General features: G+C 39.5%; 1 protein-coding gene across 1 annotated transcript in view; it reads left to right on the top strand.

Annotated features, from left to right (window-relative positions):
* Nucleotides 1–25,557, top strand: part of Gmds (GDP-mannose 4,6-dehydratase) — a 528,555-nt gene that overhangs the window by 411,293 nt on the left and 91,705 nt on the right. Inside the window, exons 8-9 of the mRNA XM_085699335.2 lie at nt 2,472–2,590; nt 20,111–20,207. Of these exons, the coding sequence (XP_085555461.1) occupies nt 2,472–2,590; nt 20,111–20,207 (216 nt within the window). The remainder of the gene's footprint in view (nt 1–2,471; nt 2,591–20,110; nt 20,208–25,557) is intronic.

The raw sequence follows: 25,557 nt of genomic DNA, 5'->3' as shown, positions 1-25,557 counted from the left end.
AGGTCAAGAGTGAAAGTAAATAATATCTGAGGAAGTAGCTAAGTCAGTCACATCCTTAAAGGGCACCATAAGAATGCCAGATGACTCATACTTTTCCTCTTTGATTCCTTGAGAGACAGAAGAGGTCACTGATATCTAAAACATGTAGCCTCATAACTGATTCTTCCTTCAAAAGCCAAAGCTAGGTGGTGATTTGCTCATAGCCCATGGCCCATCCTGTCACGGGTCATGTGGTCCCACATGTGAACAGGAAGGTGAGAATGGGTGAACTCTCGCCTCGGTTGTGCCATCCATCAAAGAATAAATGGAGCAGATCCATGTGTGCAGCTGAACACGGAGGTGAGGGTGCTGTCCTTCTCACACAGGGGCCTTTGTCTCCCGGACATGATCTGGCATTAGGAGGGGATGCACTGGGCCTCAACTTTATAGCAAATTACTAACCCATTATCACACTAGAACACAGGATCATTTATCTTCTAATCCAAACTGTCACCTGTTCTTCATTTACCAGTCAATAATCATTAATTATGCTTTGTGGAAATTTAAACAAAGCCTTATTCCTCTGTTAAAAACCAGTAAACTCTTTAGCAATAACAAATAGATCTGGAATTGTATATCCTTTCACTCCCCATTCCCAGACTGGAGTCTGGCACAGTTTGAACTGTAGAGGAAATGCCTAGAAATTGATAGGTCAAAGGTCACAAATAGTCTGATGGAAAGAAAAGAGCAGACTCTTGGTTCTGGCTCCCTTGAAAGCAAGAGGCTCCCACTGATCACCAATCCTGCCAGGAACATACAAGTCCTAAGGACCTGACCTGGCCTCATGTAGACAGACCTACAGCAACCTGAAATCTTGTCCTTTCATTTCTTCTAATCCTTTCTTTCCTTCTGAGAGAGAGAAAGAGAGAGAGAGAGAGAGAGAGAGAGAGAGAGAGAGAGAGAGAGAGAGAGAGTCGGAGGAGATTTGAAGAAAAAAATCAGCTGAGTGGTCCTGGAGTGTCAACTAAAATGTTATTTTTAGATTGGAAATCTGAGTCAAGCACACTTGTTTGTATTTACCCTGTTCAAATCTAGTCCCTCAGACAAATGTTCAAACAGAAATTTTAGCTGGAAACATATTTTTTCTAAAACTCTAGAAATAGTTTGACAAAAGCCAAAATGTGTGTGTTTGTTTATGTGTATCTGTATATGTGCATGCATGCATATGCACATATGTGTGTGGTTGACATGCTGCAGGTTTTCACCTAATTAAGAGAGGTAAAAGGGTTCTAAAGGGCAGCTTGAGACCAGGTAGGGCACAGTGCATTGTGTGTTTGATTCACAGGGAGACCGCACTTATCCCAACAGGTAGACTCAGGACTCTGGTCCAGAACATGGCAGCAGAGGTCAACTTTTTAAGACAAATTGGGAAAGATCATACATTCCAGGTTATGAGGCACATGATCAATCATAGCCTACAAGAAGTCCCAGGCCTACGCTCATACATGAATACCAGCTACACTTACGTTTTAAAAATATTTTGGGGTGTGTTTGTGTGTGTGTGTGTGTGTGTGTGTGTGTGTGTACATGGGAGTGCAGATGCCCATGGAAGATAGGTCAGATCCCTGGAACACTGGAGCAGTTGACACTACCTGATGTGAGTACTAGGAATCAAATTCCTGTCTTCTGGGAGAGCAGTGAGTAGAATGAAACACTGAGCCATTTCTCCAGCCCCATAATCTAGATCCCCATGTATACATATATCTGTAGAGTTGATATGTAATTCTAAGCTGTGGAAACTGTAGACCTACATACTACTGATAAATGCTTTTCTAAACAAATAGAGTCAATTGTGGCAGTTGCTCCTAGTCCATGGTTCAAAATGCTGCTTCATTTGTGCCAACCATCTTCTCTAACTCTCAGTATGTACATTTCTGTCACACTACGAAGGATGGGTATCCGATGTTGACAACTTGTTCAAATGTAGTAGTTTCTACTATCTGACTCTATTAACAGTGTTTCTTTTTACTGCTATGTTTTACATTTAAATTTTGAGAAATGGGATTCTACTTTTGAGGATTTTAAAAGACTTTTTTTTTGGCCTGCCATCTGTGGCATGAAGGACAATTAAAAAATGCTTCTGGAATTATTCTTGCATAGATATTCTATATAACGGTTATTGACTGGATATTAATATATGGTTTCCTCTTAACTTGTGGTCTGGAGACCCACTGTGTAGGAATCTCCTAGTCTGCTGAAAATAAAGATCCCCTGAGCCAATGATATGGCCTAGTGTTCACACCAAGATGCTCTCCAAATTTTTCTGATGTATATTAAATTGTGAGAGCTATCTTCAGTAATTAGAATACTACATTAAATTCATACTCATTTTCTAATTCTAACTTCCATATCCAATCATGTGTTTTGATAATATTACATTCCCACCCTGATCATGAAGTAACTCTCACATGACTTTACTTCTTTCTCTCTAGGCTATGTGGCTGATGTTGCAAAATGATGAGCCAGAAGACTTTGTTATAGCCACTGGGGAAGTTCATAGCGTCCGTGAATTTGTTGAGAAATCATTCATGCACATCGGAAAAACCATTGTGTAAGTATACCTGCTGGTTGCTTGCCACTTGCTCACCGGGTCTTTGTTGTTCATGTTCTTCCACTTAATTCTGCTTACCATCTCCCTCTCTCAGTCTCTTGTTTTTTGTTTTTCTTTTTTGTTTTTTTTCCTTTTTTTTTGAGAAAGTAATTTTATTAAATTATAAAAGTTTCCATTTCTGCCCCTCCTCCCAACACCCTCCCACTCCCCCCACTTCCTCTCCTCCTCCCTCTCCATCCCTAAGAGCAGACAGGGTTTCCTGCCCTGTGGGAAGTTCAGGTTCCTCCCCCTTCCCTCTAGGTCCAGGAAGGTGAGCATCCAAACAGACTGGATCCCAAAAATCCAGTATATGCAGAGGAAACAAGTCCCAGTGTCATTGTCAATGGCTTTTCAGAAAGACCCCATGCCAGCCACATTCAGAGAATCCAGCCACATTCAGAGAATCCAGCCACATTCAGAGAATCCAGCCACATTCAGAGAATCTGGTTGGATCACGTGCTCGTTCAGTCCCAGTCCAACTGGCCTTGGTGAACTCTCATTAGATCAGTCCCCTTGTATCAGTGGGTGAACGCACTCCTCACGGTCCTGCCTTTCTTGTTCATGTTCTCCCCCCTTCTGCTCCTCATTTAGACTTTGGGGGCTCAGTCCAGTGCTCCAGTGTGAGTCTCTGTCTCAATCTCCATCCATCAACGGGTGAAGGTTCCCTCTGATCTTGCCTTCTTTGCCCACGTTCTCTTTCCTTCTGCTTCTCGTTTGGACCTAGGGAGTTAAGTCCAGTGTTCCAATGTGGGTCTCTGTCTCTATCTCCATCCATCGCCAGATGAAGGTTCTATGGTGATATGCAAAATATTCATCAGTATGGTTATGGGCCAAGGCCGGTTCAGGCACCCTCTTCTCTGTCCAGAAAACAATCTGGAGATCTCTCCTTGTACCTGGGATCCCCTTTATAATCAAGTCTCTTGTAAACCCTAAAATGACTCTCTTAGTTGAGATATATACTTCCCTGCTCCCATATCCATCCTTCCTCCCTCCCCCCATCCCAATCCCCCGAGCTTTCCCCATTCCTCCCCTACTCCCTTCTCTCTAACCCTCTCCCCTTCCAACAACCCTCCTACCCCCCCATGCATCCGAAGTTGCCTGGCACTCTTGTCTACTTCCAATCTCCAGGAGGATAACTACATGATTTTCTTCAGGTTCACCTTCTTATTTAGCTTCTCTAGGATCACGAATAATAGGCTCAAAGACCTTTAATTACGGTTAGAATCCACTTATGAGTGAATACATACCATATTCCTCTTTTTGGGTCTGGTTTACCTCACTCAGTAAAGCGTTTTCTATTTCCATCCATTTGCATGCAAAATTCAAGATGTCATTGTTTTTTACCGCTGAGTAGAACTCTAATGTGTATATGTTCCACACCTTTTTTAACCATTCTTCTATTGAGGGGCACCTAGGTTGTTTCCAGGTTCTGGCTATTACAAATAGTGCTGCTATGAACATAGTTGAACAAATGCTTTTGTGGTATGATAGGGCATCTCTTGGGTATATTCCCAAGAGTGGAATTGCTGGGTCTTGAGGGAGGTTGACTCCCAGTTTCCTGAGAAACCGCCACACTGATTTCCACAGTGGCTGCACAAGTTTGCATTCCCACCAACAATGGATGAGAGTTCCGCTCGCTCCACATCCTCTCCAGCATAGGCTATCATTGAGGTTTCGACTTTAGCTAATCTGATCGGTGTAAAATGGTATCTCATAGTTTTCTTAAAAGACAGATAAGGAGCTGGATGTAGTACTACAAGCCTATAATTTCCTAACTCGAGGAGCTGTCAGGAATACTAGGGGTGCAAAGTCAGTCTGAGCTATATATCTAGCAAGATTTTTTTCTTAAACACAAAAAGATTGGCCAGGCCGTGGTGGCACACGTATTTAATCCCAGCACTTGGGAGGCAGAGACAGGAAGATCTCTGTTAGTTTGAGGCCAGCCTGGTCTACAAGAGCTAGTTCCAGGACAGGTTCCAAAGCTACATAGAAATTCTGTCTTGAAAAACCAAAAAAAAAAAAGAAAAAAAGACTGAATATTGTATTGTGGCTATATGTTATGTTTTGTGAATCCATTTCTCTGTTGCTCAGACAGCTGAATTCTTTTTACCTTGTAAGCTACTGACAGTAGCACTAATGTGACTATTAATTCGCAGATGCATATGTTGGTCCTGCCTTCATTTTTCTCATGTGTTATATTTGGGTAAAATTTGTATGTCGTATGGTAATATGTTTAACTTTTTTAAGGTGCAGATAAACTATTTTCCAAGATTCCTTTTTAAAACAGAAAAAAAGTTTATGGTTTCTGGCCATGATGAATAAAAGAAACTAGACTTAATCTTTTACTAGTTATTTAATTATTGTTATTTGTTTGTTTCTGTTTGGGGGACAGGGTCTCTCTTCAGAGCCCTAGTTATCCTGGAACTCTCTGTAATGACTAGCCTGGCCTTGAACTCACAGAGATTCACCTGCCCCTGCCTCCCAGAGTGCAGAAATTAAAGATGTGCACCCCCATGTCTGGCTACACTTAACCTTTTAATTTAACTGGTAAACTAGGTAAAATTCATGACAATAAAGGATTGTGGTCCCTAATAGAATATCAGGGTCAAGTATTATCTTGACCTCTTTCCTGAAGTCATAGTGAACCACGGAGTTTAAAAATGTACCCCCCACCCCCGCAGTTGAAAACTTTACTAAGAGTCTAAAAGACCTAGACTTTAGAGTACAGAGCTTAATAAAGATGATCTCAGAGTCCAGAAAAGGGCACTGAGTCTCCTGGAGCTGGAATTACAGGTAGTTGTAAGCTTCCCAGTATGGGTGCTGGTCTTCCGTAAGAACTGTACATGATCTTAGCCACTGAGCCTTCAATCTAGCTTTGGTTAAGGAATTCTCATGTTTGTTAAGTGTAGTAGTATCATAGACTGTGCCTTGCTGCTTTAGTTTTGTTATGGTGCATTTTCAAATAGCAAATATATTATATTTCACTAGCTTATCACTCTATGGCATTTATGTTATGTACATGTTCCTATTGAATTTATAGGTCAATACGGGAGAAAGGTGAAGATTTCTTAAGCTAGGAAATTCAAGGATGATTTTTTTTAATGGTGGTTGGGGTGTTAGGTCAGTGGTAGTGCTTGCCAGCTCTGTAGGAGACATGGATTTGATCCCATCACTAAAAGAGAAAACAGTGGTTTTCATAAAATCAGTGGTACAGTTTAAAATCTCTCCTCTTTGAATATGACCACTAGCAAAATAAGTTGAGGCCATAGTCTTAAAGAAAAAAATGTGTGTGTGTGTGTGTGTGTGTGTGTGTATGTATGTATGTGTGTCATATAAAACAAAAATACTTATAACTAACACCTTTAACTTCAATGATTCAACAATAAAAAGATAACTCAAGCCCGTCATTGTGGAGCACAGCTATAGTCCCAGAACTGAGAAGGCTGAGGCAAAAAGACCTGCTCAAGACCTTGTCTCAAATGAGGGGGAAAAAAGACACTGCACTAAAAAAATGAGCAAATTTTTGAAATTTTAAACCTGTGCAAGAAAAAAATGGTCAGTGTGAATGGATATTTGAGCAAAGTATATTGAAACTGCAAACTAATACCAAAATTCTTTTTTTTTTTGAATGGCCAGAATACAGAAACTGACTATGCTAAATGGTGATGAAGAGATGAAGTACTGAAAGTAGCAATACTGTGAAATCACTTTGAGAAATAGTTCTGCTTTCTTATAAAAATTAACCAATATTTACTGTGCCACCAGCAGTTCTTAATTTTTTTGGAGATATTGAAAATAAATACTTAGCAACATATAGTAAATATGCATATGTAATGTTATTTCTAATGACACATTATCTCTCCCAATATCTAATCAACCAATATGTAGATAATCAAGTTTAATACTACTCAATGAAGAAGATGTATAAATTATTTATATATATAAATATATATATATATCAGTGAATCATTAAAAATCTTAGTTATGCCTAAATGAAAGAATAAGATACACGGAAGCACATACTGTATGATTTAAATGATACCTAAGAAAATGAATTGGTATGCCAGAAAGCCAAGCAAGATTTACCCAAGCATGACTGGGTAAATGGCATTTGTCTCACCAAATTACAGCCTGGGAAACACGTGTCTAAATATGGCATGAGTGACTGGAATCTTCTGAATGAAAGGAATCTTGATTGAGGTGGTGGTTCTAGAACTCATCAAACTACATATCTGTTATACATTTTTTACTTCTAAATTAACTTCAGTCTAATTGATTTTATATAAATAGAAAATAAGAAACTTCTAAGACAGCATTGTGGAAATGTATAAGTTAATTTGTTATGTAACTATTGAAAATAGTGCTGAGGGAAACACAAATATGATAAAAAACAAGGCTATAGTGACATTCAGTGAAAAATAAGCCAGGATTCAAGTTTAGATGTAATTTACATACCCTGCAGATGTGCATGTGGTAGATCACAAGAAAATGTGTCAGGCTTTGAGGATGGTTTCCCATGTGGTTGCACTCTGGGGGGATTTTAACTTTCTATCCTACATTTTATTTTTTGAAATTTTTCTTAGATTTATTTTTATTTTATTTTATGTGTATGATGTTTTCCTGTACAGATGTGCACCACATGTGTGTCTGGTGCCTAAAGAGGTCAGAAGGTGGTGTTGGATGCCCTGGAACTAGAATTACAGGTGGTTAGGATCCACTATATAGGTACTGTGTACTTAAACCCACATCTTCTACAAGAGCATCAAATGCTCTTAACCTTCAAGCCACCTCTCCAGACCTGCCACCTCCTCACAACATACATTTCTCTGTTTCCCAAATACTATAATTAACTTGTATGCTTTGTGGTAAAAAGTCATCTTAAACACATCTTTAATTGAGAGCAGGCTTACAAATGTATCTCCCACTAAGACACTTTTCTGAAAGAAAAAAAAATGCAGGACAGCTTCCCTTCTGCCCTGGAAATGACACCTGAATACAGTCATCACTAGTCTTCTGCCCTGCAGGCCTGCAAGCTCAGTGTGTACTTCTTGACATCGTGTTGTCTTTCCCAAAATAGGATGCTATTCTAAGGTATAGTTTATTTAGGAAAAAAACTCTGTAACAAACCACTCAAGGAGAACTGCAAGAACATATTCAGAAGTCAAAGAACTTTTTAGCTTAGTTTCACTCATAATCTTCTAAGCTTGGTGTGTGTGTGTGTGTGTGTGTGTGTGTGTGTGTGTGTGTGTGTGTGTATTTTTACTGTTTAGTCCAATAGCTTTCATATGCAATAAACATACTCTACTCCCAAACATAATCTTCAGATTTGTATTAAAATCCTAAACAAGAACAGTTTCCACTGAGGACTGGCCTCCTGTCATTCACTGATCCCTTTCCATCCTCCTAGGCTCCAGTACTGGCTTCTCAACAGAGAAAGCCTAGTATTCTAGTATAGTCAGTGGTACTAGACTCTGCTAGAAGTTCTGGGCACTGAGCTTTTTTGAAAGTGTTATCAACCACCATTGTCTGGTGTTTCAGATGATGGACCAATATATAACAATTTTTAATGATATCCTACACATTGACTTTGACTGTTCATAACTTTTTGATGAAATTCATAGCTTTATCACCTTCTTTCAGAAAAGGGGCACGGATATGAGGTATTCCTTTAGAACAAGTCTCCTTAGTTCTAGCCTGTCACCGTAGTGACTCTTAACATCTTGACAATCTGTGACTCACACATGTTTTAGGTTTTTCTGTGTTATCAATTGAATTGAGAGTCTAGAAACACAACATATGTTCTCTAACATATGTTCTTCAAGCAAAAGAAAAATCCCACGTTTGACCTCACACGAGGAGTCTCATTGAACACAGCTATTCTAAAAATATTTTTTAAATCGCCATCACATTGTCTGGTGAGATGACTCAACAGGTAAAGACACTTGTGGCCAAGCCTGACGAGTTGATTTCAGTTCCTGAAGACTCACGCGATAGAAGGAAAAATGACTCCTAAAAACTGTCATCTGACTTCTACATGGGTGTCCCCCACATACATGCACAATAAAAATTTCTGTCAGGTTATGAATATGTATATAAAAACTAAATGAACTTTTAGTTCAGAATATAGTCTTATCCCAGTATATACCTTATTTTATATGTGTGTAAATATTCTAGAATCTCTACAAAGGAGTGCCCAAAATTCTAGTCTTGGGTATTTCACATATTTTAGTTTGCCTAAAATATGTAAACTTATATCTCAAGTTCACACAATAAAACTTTTTATCTACAATTTATTTTTTACTGTTTGTTTTTCTTGTTTCTATCCTCTGAGTCTTCCTGGGCCCCATGCACCAGCATACCAATCTCAGGGAAACCATAAGCAACACCACCTGTTTGAGTCTAGTCTTCTGTGAGCTTTTAAAGGAACAGCTAGCCTTTCTTGGGAACAGTGTCCATATAGTTTTAAAAAATCTAGGAAGAACTAGATAAAGAAGGCACCCTAGTGTCTAAACAAATCTTAGATGGCTGTTCTGAATGATTTGAGAAACATGCTTCTATAGGACTTGGTGTAGGAGGTTCTTCTGTTCATGTGTTGCTTTCATTGGTTAAATGAATAAAGAAACTGCTTTGGGCCTGATAGGGCAGAACTTAGGTAGAACTTAGAACTTAGAACAAAGAAGACAGAACTGAATACTGGGAAGAAGGGCAGAGTGAGAGACGCCATGGATCTCCTGCCTGAGACGGACACTGCTTAGAATCTTGCCTAAATTCTGGTGAAATAAAGTAAGACCTAAAGGTTTTGTGAAGGGCAGTTTTCCCAGAGTAGTTTAATTTTAAGTACTCTTACTAGAAGCAAATTCCCTAAACCTTAACACCTTTCCCAAGTTGCTCAGCTCCTCCTTACCTCCTTGGGTCTGCAGTTGGAAGGAGTTGACCAGTATCTGTCTTATAGCCTCAGTGTTCACAGCAGCAGCCATGGTAATCATTCTATAAATATTTAATTGAAGACAAATGGATGTTCCCCAAAGCCAGCCTAGGCCAGAAGTCCTTCCAGCATTGCCCATGATTACTCTAATTTCTCTAAGTTCATGGTTAGCAACATTTACTCTAGCATGGTGGTAAGATTATAGGAAGCCATCATGCTCCCTCCCTAAGGATTATGCAAGCTACCCTACAAAGAAGAGAAGATAATAATTTGAATTCAGTTCAAGGCATGGAGAAGGAAGAATAGGATTGATTCAAAAGATAAAATGAACAGAATTTGATAAGACATGGGGTTCTAACCAAAGGTTCTAGCTTCTTCCGTGTTACCAGTAACAGAAAAGCCTTTTTCCTCATGGTGTTTGCCTTCTGTGCTTATGGGCAGTTCCCTTAGAGTCTAGAATCTTCTGAAACCTCGTCAGGACTCTTTGTGTGTGTGTGTGTCAGATGCAGCAAACAGTATCTGGCACATTCTTATTTTAACTGTTTTCAAATCTGTTGTCTCTTCACAGTTACTCTGCTTGTTTTGAAAATACCTACGGCAATGCTCACTGAAGTCTTCACTAATATATGTAACTGTTAATTTACTTACTTGATGGCCATGACAAATTACCTGAAAAGAATAAAGAAAGAAGGATTTGTTTGGGTTCATAGTTTTAAAGGGATCGGGTCATGCCCACTTGGGCCCATGTACTTGATCAGAACATTATAACAGCAGGAACATGTGCCAGAAGAGATCCATTCATATAATGATGAACTAGAAAGCAGAGGACAGAGAAGGAGGTGACCAGGGATAATATTGCAACCTAGAACCCACCACCAGTAACCTACTTCCTCCATGTAGACCCAACCTCCCTAAATTTCCTGAACCTCCCAGAGTAATGCTTCCAGCTAGGGAACAAGCATTTTCAAAACATAAGCCTATGGAGATATTTTGTATTCAAACCATACCACTATCTATACATTTAGAATAAAACAAATATTCATATATTCCCATATTACTATTTGAGTAATTTTTACTCTAAACTTATTAGAAAATAGGAAATAAATTTGAGTTTGAATGTATCCTGGAAATTTTTATGATGCTGATGTTTTCATGTGACGTTTGTGCTGGGAACTTGATAGAAGCACCTATCTTCTTGGAGTGTTGTGAGTGGATGGGGAGGAACAAGGCTGCATGGTTGGAGCTGTTTCTTGCTGTCCTTTCAGTCTGTTACTAAGTAATGGGGAAAGAAAATACTTTGCTCCTGTAACTCAGATGACAGGATAAAAAATAAATATTTGACTGTGTTACAGACTAGCTTTCTGTTGTTATTTTTTATTAAAAAAATTTGTAAGGATATCCTGTAGCATGAGAAACCAACATCTGCTGGTCTCTTTAGCTTTCATGTAAGCTTCAAACTGTCATTTAAAGTAGTTTCCAACCCTCCCCTTCAGCTTCCTCTCTTTCCCTTCTCCCCTGCTGTTCTGTCCCCTCCCCCCTCTGGAATCTAGATCCTGTTGTTGTTTATTTCTATTAACATCTAAGTTCCTTGGAGTTTTAACTCATTAAAATGTGGTCACTGGTGTATCTAAGGTCTGGTTTGAGCCTTAGGTGATGGATGCACTGCTTAGGTAGCCCTAATTCTAGTCCCTATACAGTGGCTTTACTTCATTAGGTAGAAGATCAATTCTGGCTAAATTGATTAGGTCCTGAAGTAAATGACTCCCTGACTCCCAGCACATACCTACCACATGTAGACACTCAATGCCTTTGTCCTTGCCCTTCTCATTTTCTCTCAAAGTCACACTCCTCAAAGAGAATCAGAAGATATTTTTTGTCCTTGATAAGAATGGACTCTAATTGGGTGACAGTTAATAGGAACACATAATTTATAAATATGAACATATTGATGTGGCCTTATGCAAAAATACCATACATCAATCCTGAAGTCAGGGCAATATGATCAAGATGAGAGGGGTGCGCACAGAGTGATAGACTGAATCCAACCCTTGCCCACATGGAAAGTGTGGATGGTAGTTGAGATGAGGGAAAGCAAGCAGCCCAGGTGGGTGGGTCATATGAGAAATGCCTGACAGCATATACCAGTGAACTATGTGTTTGCCAGTCAAGCCGGTAAGCTGGGTGGACCAGATTGACCACATGGGCATACAAAGAGCTACCGCTCCTACAGTCCTCTCTCTCTCCCCAGCTACTACCCACACATCTCTCAGCTCTTAGCTCAGACATCTTCCTTCGCCAACACCCTCACTTTAGCCATCTCTGTCAGGGGCCTCTTCTGGGCCTTGACAGTGCCCTGTCTGTCTCCTGCCATAATTCACTCAGGAGATTGTGTGACAGTAAACGCTAAGCTCCTGAAAGACAGGTCACAGGTCTAGTACTTGGCTTAGCAGAGTGACTGGGGCACAGATTCATAGAGGTGGGAGGAAGACACAGAGATTTATAGGATTGTACATATAGAAGTCACTAAGGCCAGTGCTGTGGCTGAGAGCTTTCCTCTTCCCAGTCCTGTAGCAAGACTGACATTTTTCTTTTTCTTATAAAGCATGATAGCTCTCTCTATGCCCTTTGGGGTGGGTAATAACACCCCAACTGAATAAAAGAAAGTAAGTAAAAGTGAAGCAAACAGCCAGAGCATGCTCAGCAGTCTGGTACATTTAGGCAGAAGCACTCAGAATTCTCTCACTGCCAGTATCAGCTGAGTAGAATCATCCCTGGTCTCTTGTTCTTTTAATCTCTTGCCCTTGTTTCTATAAGCACTCACCTTTTTGCATATACGAGTATGATGTATTTCCTGGAGATAAAGCATAAGAAATGGTGATTTGAAAGTAGAGTTTGCCTCTATCACAGTATCTCAGTGATAGAGATAGAGCATGAGAAAGGATGGACCACTTAACTAAAAAATATTGGGCATGACCTGCTCTCACACACAAAATGTGGTGCCCTTATCATAGGGCACCAGCCCCTCATCTCATGCCAGCCACAGGAAGAAAGGCATGTGAGTTCATGCCACATCTCCAAGACCTAGCCTTGCTGAGTTGTTTATAGTACATCTTAATCTTGTGGCTCCCATAAATCATTCAATCCTTGGAACTTCTTTCTGCCATTTACCAACTGCAGATTACCCTATCAGCCTAACAGCTGCAAGATTTAACAGTTAACATTCTTAAGGACCTGAAACAAAGAGTGCAGGATAGTTGTTAACCATTAGGAACCACCTTGTATATTCAGATTGTTTTAAATTTTACACTTTGTCATTGCAGTTCACTAACCACACACAAACAGCAGGACTTCTTGCTGCCAGAACCCCTTATGAAAAATTGTTATGGGAGAATTCTGAGGATGAATGAGAAGTCTGTTCTCAGCAGCAATGGGAAAGAATGTATGTGACTGACATGCTCGTATCTGCATAGTGCTAAATAGACAAGTTAACCCACACTGCCCTTCCCCTCTATCTTGATAATAGGTAACCCAAAGTTCCTCTTCCACTTCCTTTCAAAACCCCAACATTCTGTGCCAACAGCTTTTCTGCCAGTCCCTACATTCTCTTTCATATTTGGCCACTGACATTTGACATTGTTGACCACTCACTTGCAGATGCCACTCTCTACTAGATTTCTGGGGTCACACTCTACCATTGGTCTCTCTCCTACAGACAGCTCCTCCCCAGGTTTCTCTCAAACTCAGCTGCCCCCCTGTAAGACATTGCTTACTAACTAGAGCTGCCATCATGCTGATGCCTCCAAAGACATTACCTTTCCCTATATTAGAGGCAGAGAGACAGGAGACCTGGGAGAAAGTCAAAATGGTAAAGAAGGCATGGGACAGAAAGCCTGTGCCTGGAGCAAAGCTCTAGCTAGATCAGGATGAAGCTCATCGTAGATGATTCTACAGTGTCTTCTGCCATACATAAGGGTTGCCAGGAAGAGCTGGCCTGTCATGACCTAAGACTGGTCAAGCTCATTATTTTTTATGGCTTTCTTACTTCAGCTTACAAATTGTTGGTTGTTTATTGTTTTTGTTTTAATTACATAACTTAATCTCTTTTCTTTGTATAAGAATTGTCACAGTCCACATCATTCTCTCTCCCTCCGTCTTCCCATCCAGTCCCATGTGTTGTGTTACTGGGGAACTCTTTCAGTCTTTCTGTTGGAAGTGTGTCTTGTTCTGCTCTGGTAAATTGTCTTGATTTAGTGCAAGATAATTTTTACCTCATTCTATTTTTTTTCTTTATTAAAATCCTATTGTGCCTTTCACTCTTTCAACTGGTTGTCATGGCATTTACATCTATGCTTCTAAATGTCTTGTGATTCTGGATCTTTGGTTTTTCCCTTCTAGGCATTATCTGTTGGCTATTCTTGTCCAAAATGATAGCATTGTTATCTTTTCTTACACATGCCCCCAAACCTCCATTTTCATACTACTCTATAATCATACGATTTTTGATAGCTCAATATTCTGTGTTTTCATGACTGAAACTTCCAGAAAACTTTGACCACTTTTGCTTTTATGAACAATTATTGGTTTACCTTACTGCTCTTAGATATATTTTGTCTTTTTGGTTCATTTTCTATGTGTTTATTACTAACTTCACCCTAAACATTGCTCTAACTTTCTAAATCGCCTATCTAAGTTTTTGGATCACCCATGTTAGCCTATTCGTCATGTTTTCCTCAGGTGAAACCTTCTCATCTGACCAATCTGGACTCTTAGAAGCCTTGGCATCCACAGTTTTCCTTCACACCTATCTAAAAGACTCACAGGTTTTCCCTTTAGTTGCAACTCCTATTAGCTGAATCATTTTCAAAGCTCTGGTGTTTTTCAAACTCCCGTCACTCTGTTCTTAGAATTAACAATGTACCCACTCATGTTTCCAGAGTACATGAAATTTTGTTTCAGAACTTTGAAATCACTCCTCCATTGCCTTTGTATTTGCAGTGTTAAGCTGAGCCTCTAGGAGCCATCTGACTCCTAGCCTTGTCTCTTCATTTTGAAAGGTGACTATACTCTTCCCTTGGTCTCAGTGCCATGTAAGTTGGTTCTACACCACCTATGATATGAGCCACGTTTTGTCTACAACTGCATGTGCTTTTTCTCTGGTTAATTTTCCTGATTTATCCCAAGATAATTTACTTTGCTCCGTTTTTCTGCATTCTCTTCCTAGACATCCTATTATACTGGGCTCCTGAGCAGTCTTCAAATGCTTCTAACTTCCTTCTTTCTTAAGATAATTTGCCATGCTAAATTTCTTAAGTGTATTTTTTATGGCAATCAAATATACTGGCCCCTGTGCACTCTTGAATTTTCTTATCTCCTTCTGTCTTTTCATAACTATATCTTTTTGTACTATTTTCTAGGAAATCTCTTCAACTTTTGTCTTCAACATCTTTTCAATTTTGAGTTCCTCGTTTTCTTATTCAAGTTATAAAATCCCTTGTGTTTCAAACTTTACTTTTTTTCTTAAAGAAAATGTTCATTTATTTTTGTCTTAGGTGCTCATTTTTCTGTGTGAGGGTGTTGGATCCCCTGGAATTGGAGTTAGAGACAGTTGTGAGCTATCATGTGGATGCTGGGAATTAAACAGGGATCATCTGAAAGAGCAGACAGTGCTCTTAACTGCTGAGCAATCTCTCTAGCCCTCAAGTTATCCTCTTCTAAGTATAGTAGTTTATATCTTTGTTATCTTCTCTCAGAATATGGATGGTAGGATATGTGAAAGTTTGGTTTGGATTTGTTTTTAATTTTCTTCTACATATTCTATTTCCTCAGTTTGTTTAGTTTTGTTGTTATTCAGCCTTTCTCATATGTGTCACTTTTCTGGTCTGATAATCCTTGGTTTTCTGGTTATGTTTGATAATTTGGGCCTATGAAGTTAATTAGGAACTTTGAAGACATAGTTAAAACTTACCTATAGTTGTCTATGTCACTATGAGGTGACTTGACAGAGCCATTTTATTTAGGTTTGAAGTCTCTGATGCCCAGGTAGATCTCCCAGTCTACCTAACTGCCACCTGCTGGAACATGCTCAAGAAACTCAGCCCTCAGTAGTCACTATATTTCCTCAATTTTCAGATTCCGGACCTACCCTTCCCTGGACCAGTGACCTTCTTCACCAGTCTGGGTGAGGCAGAAAGAGGAGATGAGGCACCAGCTGCACTCCCTGAACATTCTCGGGTTTCTGAAAATGCAAAGGGGGTTTATTCTCAGCTCTCCCCCCTTGACTTTTGCTGAATCTGCTAACACTTATCCATTTGTTGTCTAGCTTCCAACACTGGATTCTTTTAGTCTCTTCCCTGTCCTTTCAACCCCCATGAATTTGCTGATTTTGAAAAGAACCTGCAGAATAAGGAAACCATCATTCCTCATCAGGTTCTGGTGGATCTCCCAGGGTTCTTCTGTGTCATTTCCTAAGCTAAGATCTGCCTCTTTCTTCTGTAGCCACATGAAACAGCCTATCTGGGAGTTAAATACTGAGTTCTTGGGACTTTTCAGTCACTAAAGAGAAGTGTTGCCTCTCCAGTCACCAGATGCAGTAGTCCTAAAATTGATTTCTTTGCTCTTGTTACCTCAACAGGACTCCTGGTTGAGTAGATTTCTTATTGTGCTAAGAATGGAACCCAGGACCTTGAACATGAAATTCAAGTGATTGTACCCTTGAGTCACAGGAAATCCTTAGCCTCATAAATTAGTAGTTTTTTATGTTTATTTTTAGCATCTATGATACATAATCATATAATAATGGGTTTCACTGTAACGTTTTATACACCAGTGTAGTGATTTTTATCATATTCACCCCAATTGCCTTTTCTTGTTCTTCTGACAGTCTTTCTGACCTCCTTCCTCTTTATCTAGTCTCTCCTTCTGTTTTCAGGAGTGTGTGTGTGCGAGTGTGTGTGTGTGTGTGTGTGTGTGTGTGTGTGTGTGTGAATGATTTTCATTAGGGCTGTTTATAGGAACATGGATAAGGATTTGTTTACAGGAAAATAAGTACCTTGCCAGTGGGTTTACCACAGGAGAAAATATTAATTGATTAGGTTTTAATAGAACTTCATTTTGTTCATTAGAATGGTTTGCCTACTCTTCTTGTTTCTGGTTTTATTTTTTTTTGTAATGCTTATTAAGAACTGACAATTTAGTTTTAAAATTGAATTATACAGGATCCCTGCCTAAGGAGCTGCCAATCTAAATTAGTGGGTAATAATTCTTGTTAATTAGTTGAATCTTCTACTCCCTGTCAAGTCATGGTCATTTCTTTGACACTGAAGTTCTGTTTTGAGTTACAGCCTCACTTGTTAAGACAAGTTAGCTATTACCGTTCGTGTGTTAACACAAGTGTTTCTTGTATTATAACTGACTGATTCTGGCTCTTGACTGAAACTTTGCTTACTGGCCTCATGCAGATCTAGTGCAGGTGAGAAGGTGGTTTCTTTGAACTTGTTGTGCTATGACCCATTTCATGGTTTCCATTTGATTTTTCAGTATGACTGAATCAATTATGGAGGGAAGACTGTTTTAACTGTAGTCAAAAGTTTATAAGATGGAAGCCCAGAAGACAGTAGTCAGACAGCAACAAGAAAAGCTTGTTGTAACCCAAAAGTGCCAAAGTTACATTAACCCAAGTCTGCCTGTAGACTTGCACTTGATAAGCCCCTAAAGTGAGGAGTAGTTTTCCTTCAACCTTTGCCCTTTTGTCTAGTGTTTGCTGTGATCGCAAACCAACCACAGAGAAACAATTCTCAATGCTTGTTTATAGCAATCCACCTATAATAAGAATGAAATACTGGCCAGCAAGATGCAAAGATGCATTATGTTTAAAGGGTGCTTGCCTCCAATCCTGATGGCCTGAGTTTGATTCCCCCGAATCCACATGGTGGAAGCAGAGAACCAACTCTCAATCAAAACAGGACTGTGCGCTCTCTCGCTCTCTCTCTCTCTCTCTCTCTCTCTCTCTCTCTCTCTCTGTCTTTCGCACATGCACACATACACACAAATTAAATAAACAAATGTTTAAAAAAATGCTTTCTTTCATGACTATAAAAGATGCCATAGCAAAATCCATTGAATCATAGGAACAGCTCGGACCTTGACCCCAAAGCCCAGCTGATGCCTGCTTTTACTGCCTTGAAGGAAGGATGGGTTTTACAGATTCAAAGGGTTGTTTGGAAAAAATAGTGATGAGGAAGAAATGGAGTCAGGAGAAGTATATATATTAAGTCAGTTTGCTTGATATGGATGAAATGCTTAGCTACAAATGGGGGAAATGCCATGAGTGTTGTTTCCATTAACCCTTTGACTCAGCTGGAGATGCTTTCCTGGAGGTATCTCTGTGTTAGAACTGTGTCTCTCTGTACATTATGAAATGTATACCAAAAAAATATAGTTAAAAGATGCTAGTAAATAGAGCATGTTCTTTTATTTATTGAAAGTCTAAGGCATGAGAAGATTCTACTAAAATAATAAACTTTGGAGTTAGATTCTGATTTCCCCAAAATTATGACAACCAAATATCCTCTTTTGTAGTGGATATTAGTCAAAATGTAAGGTATACTCCAGAGAGGCAGTGAGGGTTGTAAGTGCATCAGGCCATTTCATTGTAAGATCTCTATTCTGCCCAAACACCTGCACACTATCTTAAAGTGAGTTTTCAGAACAAATTGCTTTGAAATTTTCTACTCTATGTTACTTGTCAAACTATCTGCCCAACATTAAGAAGTTAAGCCTAGCCAGGCGGTGGTGGCCCATGCCTTTAATCCCAGCACTCAGGAGGCAAAGGCAGGCAGATCTCTGTGAGTTCAAGCTAGTTCCAGGACAGCTAGGGCTGTTAAACAGAGAAATCCTGTCTCGAAAAAATAAAGAAGAAGAAGAGGAGGAGGAGGAGGAGGAGGAGGATGAAGAGGAGGAGAGGAGGAAGAGAAAGAAGAAAAAGAAGAAGAAGAGGAGGAGGAGGAGAAGGAGAAAGAGGAGGAGAAGGAGGAAGAGGAGGAGAAGGAGGAAGAGGAGGAGAAGGAGGAAGAAGAAGAAGAGGAAGAAGAAGAAGAGGAAGAAGAAGAAGAAGAAGAAGAAGAAGAAGAAGAAGAAGAAGAAGAAGAAGAAGAAGAAGAAGAAGAAGAAGAAGAGCCTAATAAGTAGATTACCAAATGCTTCTGTTTGATTGATTAAGAGAATTTATGGGAAATGGCTGCTTATATAATTTATAAACTTCAGTATAGTGTGCTATTATTCTCTGTGTCATGGAATGGTTTTTATATCTGTCTTGAGGTCTCTGGGAAATTCAACAAACCAGCAAGCGAAATATTCCTTCAATAGACAAATAGTTCCTCTCTGCTGTCAAGAGGTGATGACAAAATATTCACATTAATAATCAAAAATAAAGTTTGTGAGCCCAGTCTGTACTCATCCTGTCTTTAAATATAACCTTCTTTGATATTTAATGTTCATTTTCAGAGACATCTGTGACATAACCAAGTGACCATTGAATGTTCTGTTTTTCCCTTTGGTTCTCTCTATGAGTGATCTGGGGAGCACACAAAATTGTCCTGTGTTCATCTCAGCTGATAAAGCAAATTCATTCTAAGCATAAACACTGAAGTCAAGCTACTCAGAATTTTTTCATTTCTTTTCTTTCCTTGCCAAAAAATATATAAAAATAACTCAAACTATATAGTGTACTTTTTTATTAGATATTATAGATAGATAGATAGATAGATAGATAGATAGATAGATAGATAGATAGATAGATAGATAGATCCATCCCAAGGTCAGCAGTAAATCAAAGATTTTCTCTTCCTTTTTTCTTTTTTCTGGGGAGGTTTCAACATTGCCCTTGAATTTAAGATCTCCCGATTCAGGACCCTGCCTTCCAAATAGCAGGAATTACAGATGTGCACCACCAGGCCCAACTCTAGTTGTTCCATTTATGAAAAATGAGAACATAAAGCAGGTTAGTAGAGCTTCCTGTGAGAAGCTGCTCTTGGAGCCAAGGAGCTTATGTATCCTCCACAGTGTACACCTGCAGGGTAAAGGTCTGTCCTTCTGTTGTCAAACTCAAATGTTTAGTGCTGCAAGCTCCAGTCTAGGAACATCCCAGCTAAAGAACAAGAAATGAACAACTAGTTGTATACTTTGGAGAGGCTTCCTGATCTATGGTGAAGTGATGAGGTCTCCTTCACATTCACATTATGCGGGAATAATACTATGGCCAGCAAAGTATGGAACTTCTCAACAAATAGGGTGTACTTTATGTCTAAAGTCTCAGTTTTGAATTCATCTTGGTTTTTCTTTAAAAGGAAGGAGAGGGTGGTGAAACTTCCTTTCAAACAAATGCACAAATTTTTGAAAGCCACAATTTGCTCTAATAACAAGGTTGAGGGTGGACCTGCCCCTGCTGTTAATGTGCTTATGCCCTCCTGCAGGGAGAAGACAGGCTAGCCATTCTGAGCACCACAGTGTGGCCACATGCTACCAAGCAATTAAGAACTGATTGTTTGTCTTCTTTGCAGGTGGGAAGGAAAGAATGAAAATGAAGTGGGCAGATGTAAGGAGACCGGCCAAGTCCATGTGACTGTGGATCTGAAGTACTACCGACCAACAGAAGTGGTAAGGACTCCCTCACCACCCAGTGTGTGACCACACTTGTCCAGCTGGCTGGGAAAATGCCCTCATGGAATGCCTGCTGCCAACCTTCAAAGCTCTGTTACACGCCTCTCTGGCATACTCCATAGGGCACTTCCCAAACGAGGACAAGGAGAATTAAGTTTGAGATACCATTCTCACCACAAAAATCCATTGCTCTGTAAAGGAAAACAAGATTAAAACACACCCAAGAAAATAATCGATTCCAGAAATGGAGATCATAGTTTGGACTATCTCATCTCATTGGTCTGGTCTGAGAAATGATCTCTGATAACCATAAGATGTCTGCTTTAACAAGCCCTAGATCTGAAGAGTTTCTAGGGACCAAGGCCATTTTTACCTGCCACCTGTCTTACTAGCCATGTGTGCACACTCATACAAATCACTAACATGCTTATGTGTCTGGTACAAAGTCATATGCACACGTCTGAAAGACCTCCCCCACACCATAAAGCTCTGCTCAAATACCATCCTATTCATGGATCCTTTCCCATGAACATTTTACTACCAATAGCCAATATTTTACTACCACCAATATTTCTTCCTTGTCTCTGTAATTACTTATACACTCTAGGATAGTGGTTTCCTTCCTAACGCTGATACCCTTTAATGCAGTTCCTCATATTGTGTTGACCACCCCCTAACCATAAAATTATTTTTATTGCTACTCCATAACTGCAATTTTGCTACTGTTATGAATCATAATGTAAATATTGGTATTTTTCAATGGTCTTAGACCACCCCTGTGAAAGGATCATTCGACACAACCCACTGCTTGAGAGCCGTTGCTTTAGGACCTGCTATAATCATTTGTTCTCATGTTTTCCTTCCTTTGCCAGATTCTAAATTCTTTGAGATTTGGGAGAGGAAAGGAAGACAAAAGTCTAGCAAGATAGTTGTTTAATACTGACTGACTGGCAGGTGGGCAGATAAACTTTTAAATAGAGAAGAACCCCTATTAGAAAATAATTTATGGGCCAGGAAAATGACCCAGTGGGTAAAGGTGCTTGATGCCAAGGCTAATGACCTGAATTTGCTCCTCAGAACCCACATGACAGAAGGAAAGAAACAACTCCTGAAAGTTGTCCTCTGACTTCCACAGGCATGTGTTGGACAGTATGCACACAGTGTATATGCATACACAATAATTGTTTAAAAAGGGAAATAGATTGTTAATGTCAATATTATATACTGTTACTGTTAATACAAAACATCTCCCTGTTCTAAGTTTATGTGAATGTATAATGATATCACTGCTTTGATATATCCATATTTATTATGATAATAAAACCAAAGGTGTCTAAAATGAATTTCTAAAGATGATGGAAAGCACTATCTTCAGGGAGAGAGGGTCAGGATGTGTACAGTGAGTGGCTGTGGAATTGCACCTTTAGAACCCTTTTTCTCTGGGTTGTGTGTCATACAAATTTCAGAGATTGGGAAAAGCCAGTGAAGGCAGATTGAAAGTGAAGTGTATGGTCATTGGCCACTCTTTAAAATGTGTTATTTTATGCTGGTCCCCCTCAAAAGAACTATGTTCGGCGTGTGCCTCTTACACACAAAAAGAAATCTGTACAAAGGAAGTGAACATTGGCTTAGGACAGGTAGTGCTGTGCAGTCCTGCATTGTCCCCCACAGGGCGTGGCCAGGCTTTGACACAGAGAATGATTGTTCTTAGCTAATGGTGAGTGGGTGTGCCTAGGAGAGGATGTGCCTGTCCCTGGGGGAGGAAGATACTAGCCGTGCTGCTGCTGACACAGCAAGGACCTCCTCTGCCAGTTGTTCCTCTGTCCTGAAGGGCTACAAGGGAATCATTTCTCTAAAACACTTCACAAGTCAAATTTCTTTTCTCACAAATAAAGACGATCACTTCGGAGTGGAAACTTCACCATACCAGCAGAAACTTGTGTTCCCACAACAGCTTAAACATGGCTCTTTCTCTGACACCAAAATAGTTTCAGAAACTAGGAAGTCATTAAGAATGGCTTGTCTGTCATTCTCATGTAGGCAAGGTGTGGGATTGATAAGGACCTAGAACAAAGGAATTCATAGAACAGGAAGAGGACCCTCTGACTAATAAGACTGTTCTTGAATCCCCACCGACCCCCTTTCCTGCCCTGCTACATCCCTTCCCTTCCCATTCTTTGTTCATTCAAATGCTATCATCATACCTGTTCTGCAACTCTCTTGACACCAGCGTTGTTTGAACATAAGAGTGGTGTCTGATTTCATATGCACGCTTGCTGCCCCCTTTCCTTTGGGTGACTCTCCCACAGATTCCCTTTACTACACTATAGAGTTATAGATCTTATTCTGTTTCATCTTTCTGAGCCTCTCGGCCGCGTTTTCTTCATTCACTGCACTTCACCCTCATAGTCAATTGGGCATGCTTTTCTTCCACAGTGAAACTAAACTTTTAACCCCATTCCTCAAAACAAGTTCTCTGAAACTTGGATCAACCTGAAGTGACAGGCTTTCTGTGGAGTTGCCTCCAGGGTGACAGTGTTCTTCCAGTTGAAAGGTGACTGCGTTATTAACAAGCTTTTTCCAAATGTGGAGCCCTGTCAGCCATAAGAGTTGGTTTCCTTTGAGTCCTGAGAAGCACTCTGTCCCTCAGAGGCTGGCAGCTGGAACAGAGGAGACACATGAAATGAGCAGACTCTTAAGAGGGGCAGGAATACCAGTTCTTCTTTCAAAACAGCCCTCTTCTCTCAGTCTTTATCTGTCCTGCATGACCCAGAGACTCCTGTTAGCTTCTTTGTATTCTTTTCACAATTAGCAAACTTGTGAAACTCTGTTTTCATCAGCTTTGTCATCTGTCATCAAAGCTCTTCATCAATTACAGGTCCTCAAAGCCAAACATAACCTAGGCCTGGGGATGTAGCTCAGTGATAGATACTTGTCTAGCGTTCACAAGACCCTAGGTTCAATTACTAGCACCCCCCCAAATAATTAACATTTTAATGCATTCGTTCATTTAATTTTTTAAAAGTATAGACTGTATTGTCTTATAGATAATTGGCTCTAGAATGAGCAAAACTAAACATAAAGAAAATTTAAAAACAAAGCAAGAAATAATAAGGACATACACACATACATAATGTATCAGAAAGGACAGTAATATCTTAAAGTAAGACTAACAGAAAATAGAGCATTATGTTGTTGTTTTTCTCAAAACATAAAAAGGGGGGGCTGGTCTTAAGAAGGCCCTTTCCTTAGCCAGGCGGTGGTGGCATAAGCCTTTAGTCACAGCACTCTAAAGGCAGAGGCAGGCCAATCTTTGTGAGTTCAAAACCACCCTCATCTACAGAAGAAGTTCCAGGACAGTCAAACAAAACCTTAAACTTTGCTTCTGTATTCGCATGAAGGGTATGGAAGGTTTTTCTTCTGGATCAAGGATTCCAGCTGTGATTAGAACTGAGTGGAGTCATGTCTTTTGGTACTCTACCTCTGAGTCTTTACGACTCCTTTGGATACTGAGGAGTTTTGCTACCACAGAAAGCTTAGGCCGGAAAATTAAGCTTTCCACTTCTCACTGCCTCTGAGTTCCAGAGAACACGGTGATGGCAGTACAGATGCCTGAGTTCTATGATACTTGGGAACAATGCCTTGGGATGGATGATAGCTCATTGGTAAATCCCTTTTCTGCCTGTACAAAACCCGTTTCCATACCCAGACCTGTAAAACAAAAGAAAGTAAAACACTCATTACTTACATGAAATTTCCTTACATGCATTTAGGGACACAATGCACTCATTTCTGGTTCTTTTATTTTATTTTGTGTATGAGTGTTTTGTCTGAGTATATGTCTGTGTACAACATGGTGCCCATGAGGTCAGAAGACAAGGAAAAGTCTCCTGGAACAGGAATTAGTCAGTTGTGAGCTGCCATGTGGGTGCTAGGAGTCAAACCACAGAACCATCTCTGCAGCACCAGTATATTTATTTCTGAGAGAAAGCAATATTCCAAATGTGGGCCTTTGACCAGACTCTGCATTTCACACCTGTCAGTTAATAGATGTATATATAACCTTAGGTAACTTACTTAATTTCTCAGTGTTTCTCTTTCTTCATTCTTAAAAATAGGATTAATTATGAATTTTTTTGAAAGAATTATTTGAGGATGAAAGGAGTCAATTATAGTATTTGAAAGGATAAATATCTAATATACTGGCTATATTCATTTCTTATTTACTCATTCCTTATATATTTACCCCATACTCCTAGCCTTTGATAATGCAATAATAAGCAGACTGATTTGCCCTCAATAAATGTGGTAGATATGCAAATGTCATCCATCAGTCTGAAAAAGTAGACTGTCACAATCAAAAACCTGTACAGGTCAATCCTAGGAATATAGAAAGGGTCATTCAGGCTTCAGTTACTCTCTCTCTCTCACTCTGTGTGTGTGTGTTTTATACAAAGTATAATTAAATTATATATTTAAATATCAAAGCTTGGTTTTTATGTTTTCATTTTATTTCTTAAGATTTAGTAGCTGTTCAGTGTTATAACCATATCAAAGAAATATGAGTAATTGATACTGACCTAATACTTAGGAAACCACAAAGATGTCTTCTTTGAAAAATTTTAAGTTGAAAAATTCCAAAAGGAGAGATTATCCAAGTGCCCATCCTCTTGTGCCACATTTTTTTTGTTTGGTTTGGTTTTTGGTTTTTTGTTTTTCTCTGTGCAGCAGTCCCTGGCTGTCCTGGAACTTATTCTTTAGACTAGGTTGGCCTCAAACTGAGATCCACCTGCCTCTATCTCCCAGGTTCTGGGATTAAAGGTGCATGTCACCACTGCCCGGCTTGTGCCAGAATTTTAAACGACATCAAATGGTCAGTCCAGTGCACAAAACGAAAAAAAAGTATTTGTTTTGTTTTCAGTGAAGCTAACTGAAATCTATTTTTCTTTTTCCTTTTTTTTCTACAGAGAACTTTAAGAAATGAGGTGAAGGACCAAAACTCAAGTGTTTTTTATTTAAAGAAAAAGAAAAGTATCTTGAGTTAAAGTTTGTGACATTTATTATCATTTTTCTCTCACAATAGCATTAATATTTAACTTTCATTATTTTCCAGTAGTGTTTTTATGTCCTTGGTTATGATTGGCTTTTGTTTTATTTAGACATCTTCAATTCATTTCTAATTACTACAGATATTGAGAAAACGATCTGTGGATTAATATATAAAGAGGGCAGTAGCTTCAAAGAAGTCAATCAGGCCAGCTAGCTTTGCTCCAGTGAAAGCATGTGGCCTGTTCCTGATCAAATTACCATATGCTTGCCGAGTTGTCCCCTCTGCCCCCCATAAACT

Source organism: Myodes glareolus, chromosome 14 (assembly GCF_982192425.1).
Source record: "Myodes glareolus chromosome 14, mMyoGla1.1, whole genome shotgun sequence".
Classification (NCBI taxonomy): domain Eukaryota; kingdom Metazoa; phylum Chordata; class Mammalia; order Rodentia; family Cricetidae; genus Myodes; species Myodes glareolus.
Note: the sequence above shows the minus strand (reverse complement) of the source record. Positions and strands in the feature narration are given on the sequence as shown.